General features: G+C 47.4%; 1 protein-coding gene and 3 pseudogenes across 3 annotated transcripts in view; all 4 read left to right on the top strand.

The window, feature by feature from the left end:
- The first annotated feature begins 720 nt into the window (after positions 1 to 720).
- On the top strand, positions 721 to 951 carry LOC139276602 (U2 spliceosomal RNA; annotated as a pseudogene).
- A 138-nt stretch (positions 952 to 1,089) lies between these two features.
- On the top strand, positions 1,090 to 1,315 carry LOC139276564 (U2 spliceosomal RNA; annotated as a pseudogene).
- A 138-nt stretch (positions 1,316 to 1,453) lies between these two features.
- LOC139276576 (U2 spliceosomal RNA) lies at positions 1,454 to 1,684 on the top strand (annotated as a pseudogene).
- A 9,269-nt stretch (positions 1,685 to 10,953) lies between these two features.
- LOC139276112 (E3 ubiquitin-protein ligase DZIP3-like) overlaps positions 10,954 to 14,988 on the top strand; it is a 136,811-nt gene continuing 132,776 nt past the window's right edge. For all 3 annotated transcript variants that reach the window (XM_070893620.1, XM_070893618.1, XM_070893617.1), the window contains exon 1: positions 10,954 to 11,153. In XM_070893620.1, coding sequence (XP_070749721.1) covers positions 11,141 to 11,153 — 13 coding nt within the window. In that variant the 5' untranslated portion in view covers positions 10,954 to 11,140. The remainder of the gene's footprint in view (positions 11,154 to 14,988) is intronic.

Below are 14,988 nucleotides of genomic sequence, written 5' to 3'. Positions count from 1 at the left end.
AAAGCGTTCCAGACTTCTTGGCAGATCTCCGGTGCCTGGCAAGCCTATGTAAGTTCTCAGATACATGCAGAGCGGAGATGCTGTGAGACTTTTTTATTGAGGGCATCGGGCACGCTGGGGTTTTCAGGAAACTGATTAAGACCAAAGACTTGACTCTGGAAACGGCGGCCTTGATGGCCCAGACATTTATCTCAGGGGAGGAAGAGACCAGAATGATGTTTGACAAAATTCTGGGCTCAAATGCAGCAAATGGACAGGGAGTCAACATTGTTAAAGCGGCACACAGTTCTCCAGGCAGACAAGGGCAATCGGACATGCCCCAACATGTAGTCGAAGCCAGAGGGGGAATTCAACAGAGACAATGGCTATCTGAATGGCGATGCACGCCATCGGAAGGGACAATGCGGCCAGTAATGGGGCCATCAACACCTGTTAATGGTGCATTTAAGGGCAGTCACAGAGACAGTCAGAGGAGATCGACTGGTAATGGACCTTTTGTTTCCAACAACGGCTCATGTTGGAGGTGTGGAGGCACACATCCAGCCAGAGTTTGCAGGTATCAGCAATATACCTGCTTACATTGCAACGTCAGCGGTCACTTGGCGCGTATGTGCAGGAAGCTTGCAGCCAGGCTGATGAGGAGGGGCCCGATGTAAGCCCTACGAGGCCAAATGGACACTGGGGAAAATCGCTGGAAGCTGAAGTTCAGCGAGTTCATGTGAAGCTTCTCGGCCTTTTGGCTAAGATCTGCATAACTAACCTGACCAGCCACCATGACTTCCGGGTGGTTTCTCCCTGGTCAGGAAGGTATATGCTTACATTTTTGTAAACAGGAGGTGGGTGGGATGGCTTGACCCATCCACCTCCACGGAGGTGTGTGGGGGACCTGACCCATCCACCTCCATGGCACGAACCTGGTATTGCAGTACTTCCAGGAACGGTGCAGTGGCTCTAGGCCTTTTGGCTAAGAGCATTGGCGCAGAGTGATCCTTGACTGGTGCAGGGTGACCTCTGGCGTTTGTGACTTGACAAAGAATTGGAAACGATTGGCTACGAATTTATAAAAAAAAAAAAAAATATGCAAACGCAATCGCTTCTCGGCCTTTTGGCTAAGATCTGCATAACTAACCTGACCAGCCACCATGACCTCCGGGTGGTTTCTCCCTGGTCAGGAAGGTATATGCTTACATTTTTGTAAACAGGAGGTGGATGGGTCAAGCCATCCACCTCCACGGAGGTGTGTGGGGGACCTGACCCATCCACCTCCATGGCACGAACCTGGTATTGCAGTACTTCCAGGAACGGTGCAGTGGCTCTAGGCCTTTTGGCTAAGAGCATTGGCGCAGAGTGATCCTTGACTGGTGCAGGGTGACCTCTGGCGTTTGTGACTTGACAAAGAATTGGAAACGATTGGCTACGAATTTATGAAAAAAAAAAAAAATATGCAAACGCAATCGCTTCTCGGCCTTTTGGCTAAGATCTGCATAACTAACCTGACCAGCCACCATGACTTCCGGGTGGTTCCTCCCTGGTCAGGAAGGTATATGCTTACATTTTTGTAAACAGGAGGTGGGTGGGATGGCTTGACCCATCCACCTCTACGGAGGTGTGTGGGGGACCTGACCCATCCACCTCCATGGCACGAACCTGGTATTGCAGTACTTCCAGGAACGGTGCAGTGGCTCTAGGCCTTTTGGCTAAGAGCATTGGCGCAGAGTGATCCTTGGCGTGTGCAAGGTGACCTCTGGCGTTTGTGATTTGACAAAGAATTGGAACGATTGGCTACGAATTTAAAAAAAAAATAAAAAAAATATGCAAACGCATCAGTATCGAGCCCTTTGCCGAGTCCATCAGGAAGGATGCGGGCATCAGAGGGGTGACGATCCCAGGCAGCGGAGGCGCCCAGGTCAAAACCTCCCTGTACATGGACGACGTCACCGTCTTTTGCTCGGACCCGCAGTCGGTCCGCAGATTGCTCGCAATCTGCGACCAGTTTGAACTGGCCTCGGGAGCAAAGGTCAACCGCACCAAAAGCGATGCCATGCTCTTTGGTCACTGGACCGACCGAGCCTCCATTCCCTTCACCGTCAAGCCAGATTTCCTGAAGGTGCTGGGAATATGGTTCGGAGCGGACGGGGCGTGCGCCAAAAACTGGGACGAGCGCATTGCCAAGGTCAGACAGAAACTGGCATTTTGGGAGCAGCGCTCCCTTTCCATCACAGACAAGAACCTGGTCATCAGGAGTGAGGTGCTCTCGGTGTTGTTGTACGTGGCGCAGGTCTGGCCCATCTCACGCTCCTGCGCCGCGGCAGTCACCCGAGCCGTCTTCCACTTTGTCTGGAGATCCAAAATGGACCGTGTCCGCAGAGACACGATGTACAAATCTCTGGACAGTGGAGGAAAGGACGTTCCGAATGTGGCCCTCATCCTGATGGCCACCTTTGTGTGCGGTTGCATCAAGCTATGCACAGCCCCCCAGTACGCAAACACCAAGTGTCACTACGTGCTGAGGTTCTACCTGTCCCCATTGTTGAGAAGGATGGGTCTGGCCACGCTGCCGCGAAACGCCCCCACCAGTTGGACCATGCCTGTCCACCTGTCCTTCGTGGAAAAGTTCTTCAAAAGAAACCCCTTTGACCACAAGGCCATCAAACAGTGGTCAGCACGTAAGGTCCTGGACGCCCTCCGAAAGAAGGAGACGGTGGACCCTGTCGGGTGGTTCCCTGAGCGGACTGTCGAACTTGTTTGGCAGAACGTCTCATCGCCAAAGCTTACACACAAGCACCAAGACGTAGCTTGGTTGGCGGTGAGGGGGGCCCTACCCGTCAGAGTGTTCATGCACAGCCGACGCCTCAGCAGCACGGCACGGTGCCCCCGGGCCGGCTGCGGGGCGGACGAGACTGTCACCCATCTCCTTCAGGATTGCGCCTTTGCAACGCAGATCTGGAAAGAGATGCAGTGGTTGCTGTCGAGGTTCATCCCAAGCAGCTCCGTAACACAGGACTCTGTGCTCTACGGGCTGTTCCCAGGGACACACACCGAGACAGACATCACCTGCTGCTGGAGGGCCATCAACTCGGTCAAAGACGCTCTTTGGTCTTGCCGAAACTTGCTCCAGAACAAGGAGATGACCACGTCCGCATGTTGCAGACTGGCGCAATCCAAGATCCAGGAATACGTGCTGAGGGACGCACTGAAAATTGGTGCAGTCGCCGCAAAGGCATGGTGGGGAAGGGCCACAGTCTAAAGCCCTTCCGCCACGGAAAACCCGGGGGCAGAAATCAGCACCAAACTCCCTCGGGCTGTATTTGTAATTTACACTTTGTGTACATAGAGCACCAAATCTGTAAACATCAATGTAGTGCCATGTACAATGCAAGGTGTGTTATGAAATGCATGTTTGAAAAGAAAAAATGTAAATGTACCGTCACCCATTCCGGGCACTGTATTGTAACACATGAAATGTAATTTGTGTAAATGTACCACAATGTACCCTGTTTATTGTACTGAATCGCAGTTGAACAGAAAAACGAGAAATGTAACGAACGGAACTGCCGTCAGCACCCAGATGTATTGTATGGGATTGCTGACCGCAGCGAAATGTAATGAAATGCTATTGAATGTACTGTACAGATTCTTTTTATGAATAAAGTATATTTTGAAATAAAAAAAAAAATATGCAAACGCATCAGCCCACATACAGAGGTGGGCACTCACCTTAGTCGCCTATGACTATACAATTCGGCACAGACTGGGCACTGAAAACTGCGCCGATGCACTCAGCAGGTTCCCACTAGCCACCACTGAGGGGGCTACCGAGCATGCTGCAAAGATGGTCATGGCTGTTGAAGCTTTCGAAAGCGAAGGCTCAGCCGTGACAGCCCGTCAGATTAAAGCCTGGACAAATAGGGACCCGCTATTGTCTCTAGTCAAGAAATGTCTCCTGAATGGGGACTGGGCAGCCAGGTACGGGGCATGCCCTGAGAAATTTAAACCATTTCACAGGCGCAGGGATGAACTCTCGATTCAGGCCGATTGTCTTTTGTGGGGAAACCGTGTAGTCATGCCCCAGGTGGGCAGAGAGGTGTTCATCAGAGAACTCCACAATGAGCACCTGGGCATTGTCTTGATGAAGGTAATTGCTAGGTCACACAGTTTGGTGACCAGGGATAGATGCAGACCTGGAACTTGGCGTTCACAGGTGCAACACGTGTGCCCAGTTGGGCAATGCGCCCAAGGAAGCCCCCCTTAGCCCCTGGTCCTGGCGCGCCAAGCCTTGGTCACGCATCCATGTGGACTATGCAGGTCCTTTCATGGGAAAAATGTTTTTGGTTGTAGTAGACGCCTACTCCAAATGGATCGAGTGTGACATTTTAAATTCAAGCCCATCCTCTGCCATGGTAGAAAGTCTACGAGCAATGTTCGCCGCCCATGGTCTACCAGATGTCTTGGTCAGTGACAATGGCCCGTGCTTCACAAGCACTGAATTCCAGGATTACATGGCAGGCAATGGAATTAACCATGTCAGAACGGCACTGTTCAAGCAGGCCTCAAGCGGCCAGGTGGAACGAGCAGTGCAGATAATCAAACAGGGGATGCTCAGAATCCAAGGGGGTTCCCTATAAAGCCGCCTATCACGCCTCCTGTTGGCCTACAGATCCCAACCACACTCGCTCACGGGGGTTCCACCCACAGAGCTGCTAATGAAAAGGACGCTCAAAACCAGGTTATCCCTTATACACCCCACCATGAAAGAAATTGTCGAGAGCAGGCGTCAGTCACAATGTGACTACCATGACAGGAATGCGAGGGCGCGAGATAGCGATGTCAATGACCCTGTCTTTGTCCTCAACTACGCTGCAGGGCCCAAATGGCTCGCAGGCACTGTGATTGCCAAAGAGGGGAATAGGATTCTGGTAGTTAAACTTACCAATGGACAAATCTGCTGCAAACCCATGGATCAAACAAAAAAGAAGTTCAGCAAACCCATAGAAGAAGCAGAGGAAGAACACGATGTAGATTTCACTCCACCACAGGTGAATGAACACCGGAACCAAGTGGAGGAGAGCCCAGTCACTGTGGGCAATACGGACAGGCCTGAGGCACCGCAAACAGCAGACACTCAGGCCAGCGCACAACAACCGGAGCCCCAACTCAGGCGCTCTACAAGGGAGCGTAAACCACCAGAGAGATTCAACCTGTGATCCCAGTAAGACTTTGGGAGGGGAGGTGATGTCATGTATTTAACTGTCATTGTAACCCATGTATAAACTGACCAGTTGTAATCTGTGAGAACATTGACCACTAGGTGGTGAACTTGTGGGAGACACTCCTAACTTGGTCTTTCAGATATAAAAGGGGAAGATCCACCCACCTTCATCACTTCAGTGCTGGCGAATAAAGGTTACTGGTCACAGAGTGACCTTCTCTCAAGCATAAGCCTCGTGTGCATTTATACTGTATAGTAACGACTTATCAATACCCAAGGATGACGTTGAAAAAATTGTCACGCAGTAGAAAGACTGACCAATGATAATGTAAATGATGACTTTGCAAAGAATTCTGGATAAAAGAAGCAGCTCCTGAAGTGTTAGACGAGAACGGTGGGAAGGTATCCAGTTAAGGAACTGGTGTAGACCGTGTCTCCCTTGATCAAGCAATTAAACAATTCTTTTCTCCACAACAGGCCTGTGTTGAGTGTCTTTGTCATACTCCACATCAGTGCCTTTAAAGTAGTAAAACTTCCCAAGGCACTTCAGAGGAACATTATCAGAAACCATTTGACACCGAGCCACATAGATATTAGAACAGATGACCAAAAGCTTGGTCGAAGAGGTAGATTTGAAGGAGCGTCTTAATGTTCCCTGTAAGCTCCGCTTTGTTTTGTGTGGCCTGTTTCAATGCACTGTCAATTTAAATTTCTGTGCATGCGCGTTATTTACAATGTAAAAGCCAGTGAAGAGGTCTGCGTAAGACCTTGCAGATGACTGTGAGGCCGCGTGCGAAGCTTAATGGGAACATTAGTCTTAAAGGAGAAAAGAGATGTAGAGAGGTGGAGAGGTTTAGGGATAAAATTTCAGAACTTAGGTCCTTGGCAGCTGAAGGCACGGCCTCCTATGGTGGAGCGATTAAATATGGGGATGTGAAAAAGGCCAGAATTTGAGTTGCGCAGATATCTTGGAGGGTTGTAGGGCCAGAGGAGGTTACAGAGATAAGGAGGGATTTGAAAACAAGGCTGATAATTTTAAAATCAAGGACTGCCCAACTAGACCGCATGGATGAACTACAACAATTGTACATCCCTGTCTGGCGTAAAAATAAAAAAGGGGTTAGCTTTGCATTCCAGGATGATCCTGGAATAGTGAGCAGTTTTTGCAGAGGACAGCAGGACCCAATAGTGCTTTATATGGTCCAGCCAGATCTGGCGATGTATGGTCATCCACGATATATGTTCCAAGTCTGCTTCCCTTGGACTTGAGGGAGCAGAGATGAGGGCCGCACCTGGGGAACGTCTGGGCGAGAGAGTAATGAGGACTGGGGCATCAAAAGTGGAAGTGAGGTTAGGGTTGAACAGATCGGTGCAGCTGCAGAAATGGTGAATGGAAGACCAAAGGACAGTTGGGATTTTGAAAGTGCTGTTTTAAGTGAATTGGGAGAGAGTTTTTTCGAGGGGCAGACAGAAGAATTGGGTTGGGAGGGTGGTGAGCAATACAAGGAAGTGATTAGATATTGCCATCTCTGTGATTGACATGATGGGAGTCGTGAGGCCACGTGAGATGGTAAGGTCAAGGGGGTGGATGTGAATATTGATACGAGAGGAAGAGATTAACGGAGGATAGGAAGCTAGTGAACTCCGAGGAGCGAGAGCATGATGAATTGTATCGGAAGTTGAAATCACCAAGGATGAGAAGTTGTTCATCGCAGATGCTGAAGGCAGAAAGCAGTGAAGATATCTTGGTGAGAAAACTGACATGGTGCTCGGGTAAGCGGTAGACAAGGAGGATTTTAAATGAGAGGCGAGAGGGATGGCACAAGGTGAGATGCTTAAAGGAGGAGAAGGTGTCAGAGGAGTAGGGAGACAGAGCAAGATGCGATTTGATGATAATAGGCACATTGTCACTGCAGCGGTTTGGGTGGGCAAGTGGTGGTAGTTATACCCAAGCGGGGAGCTTCATTGAGGGGGAAGGTGTCACCCTTCAGCCTGGTTGAGATCAGGGCCATGATGGCAATGCAATCATCCAAAATAAGCTCATGGATGGCAAGGGCCTTGTTCACATGTGAACGGACATTCTGGAGGGAAACGCGGAGAGTGACAGTGATAGCTGATCCGCGGGCAGAGTCCACAGGATCAGCGTGGGGGGTGGGGAGGGTGGGGGTAGGTGAGTGGGATGGGAAGGAGATTGGAAAGATTAACACCAGTGGGCACGCTGGGCAAGGAGGCTGACGAGAGAGTAGGATAGGGCAGTTGGGGTTGCTGCTCCTAAGGAGATAAGGAATAAAGTTGACGGGGGTGGAATCAGCTTGGCGCATCGACAAGCTGACTCCAGGTTCGGAGACAAGTGTGGAGGGCAAATGAGCCAGAAACTATACAAAGGGTAACGTATCGGAGGACTCGCTGTTGCAGGCATTTCCGTAGGAATGAACAGTCAGGTAATGTGCAGAATTGATCACAGGACGGAAGGACAGTGGCAAAGTTGGAAGCCACCGTAAGATCTAGAGGCAGTGAAGAAATTGACTTCAGCCTGGGAGAATGAAATTCTGGCCAGGAACCAGACAGCAGCTGAAGCACCAGCAGGACAGGCTCAGCAACAGCAGAGGTGGGGGATGGGCTGTGGCTTTGTTCCCTCTACGCTGCGCGGGTGAGTGGTCGCGCAACGATCTTTGAGGTCTCCCGTGCTCAGATTCACATTGAGCTCGAGAGCAGGAGCGGGAGATGGGCCTAATGCCCAATAGCCCGGAATCCACACAGAGAGTCGTTCGTGGTCTCATAGAGCCGATCCGAATTGGAACATTTGGGAAGATACGGAGATCTGAAACCCGGCAAGAGTTGTCTGTTTGACTGTTAATTAACTCTCTAGACTGTACAAAAATATAAAATATTCAAGAAATCATTGACTCGTCTTTTGAACTATTCTTGCATGTGGCTGTGCCAACAATGACAAAACCACTGCAAATTCTTTTAAATTATACTTTGGCGTGTATTTTCTCTGTTCTCTGGAGACACGTGTAATGAACATTTTACGGATTCTGGACAACCCTGCCACCGATCGGTCCAGATTCCGGAACATTCCGGATTCCGGAACTCTGGATTTTCGACGCTGCACCTATACCACAAAAAGCAAGAGACCCAGCACTGAGCCTTCCGGAACCCACTGGATAAGCCTTCCAGTCACAAACACCCATCAACCATTACACTTTGCTTCCTGCCTCTGAGCCAATTTTGGATTCAACTTGTCACTTTGCCCTTGATCCCATGGGCTTTTACCTTCGTGACCAATCTGCCATGTGGGACCTTATCAAAAGCTTTGCTAAAGTTCATACGCACTACCCTCATCGACCCTCCTGGTTACCTCCTCGAAAAATCCAATCAAGTTATTCAGACATGACCTTCCCTCAACTAATCCATGCTGACTGTCCTTGATTAATCCATGTTTTCCAAGTGAAGATTTATCATGTCCCTCAGGAATTTTCCAATAATTTTCCCACCACTGAGGTTAGGCTGACTGGCCTGTAATTACTTGGTCTATCCCTTTCACCCTTTTTAAACAAAGGTACAACATTAGTAGTCCTCCAGAGAGGACTGGAAAATGATGGCCAGAGCCTCTGCTATTTACTCTTTTGCTTCTCTTAACAGCCTGGGATACATTTCATCCAGGCTTGGGAAGCTTGTTAAAGTTGAGATGAAGCACTGCAGTGAGGAAGATTGAGAAGAGCGTTTCGGTCTGCACTTGTATTGGGTCTGTGGTGGATCCTTTGGTAAAAATCACGGCTTGCATGTCATCGTGAAGCAGGCCGAGGATGGTGACAAGTTTTTGAGGACAGCCGAATTTGAGAAGGACGCTCCATAATCCCTCACATTTGACAGGCAAAGGCCTTTGTGAGGTCAAAGAAAGCCATGTACAGAGGTTGATGCTACTCCCTACATTTTTCTTGGATTTGTTGCGCGGTGAAGATTATGTCCGTTGTGCCCCTTAGTGGGCGGAATTCACATTGCGAGTCTGGGAAGAGCTCTTCAGTCACTGGAAGGAGACAATTGAGGAGGATTCTTGTGGTGATTTCTCCTGCGGCAGACAGCTGGGAAACTTCTCTGTAATTACCGTAGTCAGACTTGTCACCTTTCTTGAAGATGGCCATGATTACACCGTTTCTGAGATTCTCTGGCATGCTCTCCTCCTTCCAGATAAGAGAGATGAAGTCATGGATTCGCGGCAAGTACTTCTCCACCATGCTTTAGTACTTCGGCAGGGATTCCATCTGCTCCTGAGGTCTTGTTTTTTAGTTATCAGATGGCCTTTTCAAACTCATGTCGGGCTGGAATTATGCCAAGGTGGTGATGGGTAGCAAGATTGTAAATCAACTATTTACAATCTATATTAATGACTTGGATGAAGGGACCGAGTGTAATATAGTCTAATTTGCTGATACAAAAATAGGTGGGAAAGCAAATTGTAAGGAGGATGCAAAGAATCTGCAAAGGGATATAGAAAGGTTATGTGAGATGGAATACAACGTGGGAAACTGTGGTTATCCATTTTGGTAGAAAAATAAAAAAGCAAATTATTATTTAAATGCGGAGTGAATATAAAGTGCTGCCATATAGAGGGATCCGGGGGTACATGAAACACATAAAAGTTAGCATGCAGGTACAGCAAGTAATTAGGAAAGCAAATGGATTGTTGGCCTTTATTGCAAGGGGGATGGAATATTAAAGTAAGGTAGGCCTGCTACAACTGTACAGGGCGTTGGTGAGATCACACCTGGAGTACTGTGTATTTATTTAAGGAAGGATATACTTGCATTGGAGGCAGTTCAGAGAATATTCACGAGGTTGATTTCTGAGATGAAGGGGCTATCTTTTAAAGAAATATTGAGCAGGTTGGGCCTATACTCATTGGAGTTTAGAAGAATGAGAGGTGATCTTAGTGAAACGTATAAGATTCTGAGGGGGCTTGACAGGGTAGATGCAGAGAGGATGTTTCCCCTCGTGGGGGAATCTTGGACTAGGGGGCATAGTTCCAGCATAAGGGGTCGCCCATTTAAAATGGATTTTAGGAGGAATTTCTTCTGAGTTGTGAATCTTTGGAATTCTCTACCCCGGAGAGCTGTGAAGGCTGGGTCATTGAATATATTTTAAAGTGGAGATAGACAGATTTTTGAACGATAAGGGAGTCAAGGGTTATGGAGAGCGGGCAGGAAAGTGGAGTTGAGGCCAAAATCCGATCAGTCATGATCTTATTGAATGGCGGGGTAGGCTCGAGGAGCCAAATGGCCTACCCCTGCTCCTATTTCTTATGTTCTTGTGTACAGTTTGGTTTCTGGCCAGAATTTAATTCTCCCGGGCCGAAGTCCATTTCTTCACCACCTCTGGATCTTAAGGTGACCTCCAATTTCGCCATAGCCTTTCTGCCCTGTGATCAATTCTGTACATCACCGAGCTCTTCACTCCCACGGAATTACCTCCAGCAGTGTGTCCTCCAAACGGAACATAAACAACTTTTACGCCCACCTGAGAGAGCAGACAGGGCCTCGGTTTAATGTCTCATCTGAAAGACAGCACCTCCGACAGTGCAGCGCTCCCTTAACATTGCACTGGGTGTTCGGTGGACTTCTTGGTGCGGTTTTTGTAGAATTTGGGGAAATTATAGCGGTCAGTTTCGAAGGAGGTACTGGGTGATACCAGATGGGAATTTCAGTTTATCAGAATCACGGTGTAGTAACTTCAAGATGAGGTATTAAACACTTATGATTAACATTTATGATTATGATAGTCTGCCTTAGTACAAGGAGCTGCTTGGATTTGTACAGCTCATTGAAACCGCCTTTGCCCCGCCTTGCTTCTGTAAGAGGAAGCTGAGAACGAAAGTGCGAGAACGAAACTGCAACACGGAATCCTGTCTGAAAATCCAGTGGAGTCGCGATAATGTCTGGGAAAGGTGAGTTCAGCCAGTCTTTCAGGTCTGTGTAGTGTGAGGTGCAACTTCTGGACGTTTAGCGGCATCCAGTCAAGTATTTAATACGTGTGGCCGAAAATGCTGATTTTAAACCACCGGAACCGTTTATTTTGTCAATGAGCCAACATTTTTCCTTCCGCAATTCTACAAATGTTGCTGGTTTATTTGTTGCTTCTTTTCGGTTACGAACTTAAATTAATTCAGGGCGGTGGGTCGAGTTGCGTAACTGGCCCACACTTCCTGCACTCTCCCCCGACAGCTTGAAATACAGGAGCTACATTCCCAGCACACGGGCTCACTTCGCCCCGCGGTTAGTTTGGGCCTTCCGACCAGATCAGCACAACTTCAGCCGTGGTGTCGAGCCAAATCCTATAAATGGTGATTTTAGAAAAGGAGGTGATGTTGGAAATAATCAACACACGATTTAAAATGTAATTCAACATAATCCCTCCTGAAAAATTTGTCTCTAGTTCCCTCCAGAGTTGATTGTGGGTTGACCTTAAGAACATATTGGACCGTAAATTGCGGCCTCTCCGGGTGCGTACGATGTGCACATGCCCGAAGAGGCCCCGCAAGTTCCGGGTTTAGGCGCGCTAACCCCACGCGCCGAGACCCGGTACTTGCGAACTGTCAAAATGTCTTTTGACAGATCCAACGCATACGTAGCTACACTGTTGGACAGAGTGTAAATCAAGAAATAATGGAGGCTTGTACTAAAGGAACGGCAATAATCAAGGGCAATTTTAACCTTCATATTGATTGGACAAAGCAAATTGGCCAAGGTAGCCTTGAGGAGGAGTTCATAGAGTGTATCCGGATAGTTTCCTTGAACAGTATGTTGCAGAACCAACCAGGGAGCAGGCTATCTTAGATCTGAGGCAGGATTAATAAATGATCTCGTAGTAAAAGATCCTCTAGGAATGAGTGACCATAATATGGTTGAATTTCAAATTCAGTTGGAGGGTGAGAAAGTTGGTTCTCAAACCAGGGTCTTAAGCTTAAATAAAGGAGACTACAAAGGTATGAGGGCAGAGTTCGTTAAAATGGATTGGGAAAATAGACTAAAGAATGGGATGGTTGATGAGCAGTGGCAGACATTTAAGGAGGTATTTCATAACTTGCAACAAAAATATAACCCAATGAGAAGGAAAGACCGTAAGAGAAGGGATAACCATCCGTGGCTAACTAAGGAAATAAGGGAGTATATCAAATTGAAAACCAAGGGATACAATGTGACCAAGATGAGTGGGAGGCCAGAGGATTGGGAAATATTTTTAAGCCAGCAGAGAATGACTAAAAAAATGATTGAGAGGGAAAATAAATTATGAAAGTAAACTAGCAAGAAATATAAAAACAGGTGCATAAAAAGGAAAAGAGTGGCTAAAGTAAATGTTGGTCTGCTGGAGGATGAGACTGGGGAATTAATAATGCAGAACAGGGTAATGGCAGAGATGTTGAACAAATATTTTGTATCGGTCTTCAAAGTAGAAGGCACTAAGAACATTCCAATAATGGATAATCAAGGTTGCTATAGATAGGGAGGAATAATCATTATCACTAATGAAGTAGTACTAGGTAAAATAATGGGACTAAAGGCAGACAAGTCCCCTGGACCTGATGGCTTACATCCTAGGGTCTTAAGAGAAGTGGCTGCAGAGATAGTGGATGCATTGGTTGTGATCTACCAAAATTCTCTGGATTCTGGGGCGGTCTCAGCTTATTGGAAAACTGCGAATGTAACGCCCCCTATTTAAAAAAAGGAGGCTGACAAAAAGCAGGAAACTGTAGACCAGTTAGCCTAACGTCTGTCGTTGGGAAAATGCTTGAGTCCATTATTAAGGAAGCAGTAGCGGGACATTTGGAAAAGCATTTCCTCTTTTACTTTGCTCAACAACCTGGGATGCATTTCATCCGGGCCTGGGGACTAATCTACTTTCAAAGCTGCTAAACCCCTTAATACTTCCTCTATCGCTATATTTATTTAATCCAGAATATCATGGTAGACTGGTCATGAAGGTTAAAGCCCATGGGATCCAGGGCAAAGTGGCAAGTTGGATCCAAAATTGGCTTGGAGGTAGGAAGTAAAGTGTAATGATTGATGGATGTTTTTGTGACTAGAAGGATGTTTCCAATGGGGTTCCGCAGGGCTCAGTACAGGGTCCCTTGCTTTTTGTGGTATATATCAACGATTTAGATTTGAATATGGGGAGTATGATTAAGAAGTTTGCAGACGACACTAAAATTGGCTGTGTTGCTGATAATGAAGAGGAAAGTCATTGGCTGCAGGAGGATATCAATCTACTGGTCAGGTGGGCAGAGCAGTGGCAAATGGAATTTAATTCAGAGAAGTGTGAGGTGATGCCCTTTGGGAGGGCTAATAAGGAAAGGGTATACACATTAAGCGTAGGCCACTTAATAGTGTAGATGAACAAAGGGACCTTGGAGTGCTTGTCCACAGATCCTGAAAGTAGCAGGCCAGGTGGATAAGGTGGTTAAGAAGGCATACGGAATGCTTGCCTTTACTGGCCAAGGCATAAAATATAAGAGCAGGGAGGTTATGCTTAGATTGTATAATACTTTGGTTAGGCCACAGCTGGAGTACTGCGTGCAGTTCTGGTCGCTGTATTATAGGAAGAACATGAATGCACTAGAGAGGGTGCAGAGGAGATTTACTAGGATGCTGCCTGGAATGGAGAAACTTAATTATGAGGACAGATTGGATAGGCTGGGTTTGTTCTCATTGGAACAGAGGAGGTTGAGAGGAGACCTCATCAAGGTGTACAAAATATTGAGGGGCCTGGATATAATGGATAGTAAGGGTCTATTTCCATTGGTGGAGAGGGCTATTACGAGGGGGCATAGTTTTAAGGTAGTTGGTGGAAGGTTTAGAGGGTATTTGAGGGGGGGCTTCTTTACGCAGAGGGTTGTGAGGATCTGGAACTCGCTGCCTGGAAGAGTGGTGGATGCAGAGACTCTCACCACTTTTAAGAGATGGTTAGATGGGCGCTTAAAGTGCAGTAACCTGCAGGGTTATGGACCTAGAGCTGGTAATTGGGATTAGACTAGATGACCTTTTGTTGGTTGGCGCAGATATAATGGCGCAGCTATAAAGTACTGCAGAGAATAGAATATGGCCAGGGTGATGATCTGGACTAGTTTCAATCGCCTGGATGGATCGGAGAGGAATTTTCCCAGATTTTTTCTCCCTAAATTGGCCTGGGGTTTTATCTGTTTTTTGCCTCTCCCAAGAGATCACATGGCTCCGGTTGGGGTGGAGTGTAGATGTTTTTAGTATAAGGGGTGTTGCAGTGGTGTGGGGCAGAATGGTTGGGCTGGGTGCTCTTTGCCTTTCCGTCATTGTTCATGGGTTTGTATGTAACCTTTAAGGCTGCTGACGAAGGGCCATGCGGCTCCATAATGTCATACTCCCAAGTGTCTACCTGTGCACTTAGCTCATCCGCCTTATTCGCTATACTCCTTGCATTAAAGTATATACCATTCAGCACAGGAGTGAGAGAGTCGAGATAAACGGGTCATATTCCAGTTGGCAAACAGTAACTAGTGGGATGCCGCAGGGATCGGTGCTGGGTCCCCAACTATTTACAATCTATATTAATGACGTGGATGAAGGGACCGAGTGTAATGTAGCCAAGTTTGCTGATGATACAAAGAGGGTGGGAAAGAAAATTGCGAGGAGGACACAAAATCTACAAAGGGATATAAACAGGCTAAGTGAGTAGGCAAAAATTTGGCAGATGGAGTATAATGTGGGAAAATGTGAGTTTTTCCACTTTGGTAGAAATAATAGAAAAGCAAA

The sequence above is a fragment of the Pristiophorus japonicus genome, chromosome 11, assembly GCF_044704955.1.
Source record: "Pristiophorus japonicus isolate sPriJap1 chromosome 11, sPriJap1.hap1, whole genome shotgun sequence".
NCBI lineage: Eukaryota > Metazoa > Chordata > Chondrichthyes > Pristiophoridae > Pristiophorus > Pristiophorus japonicus.
This window is presented reverse-complemented; position numbering and strand designations above follow the sequence as displayed.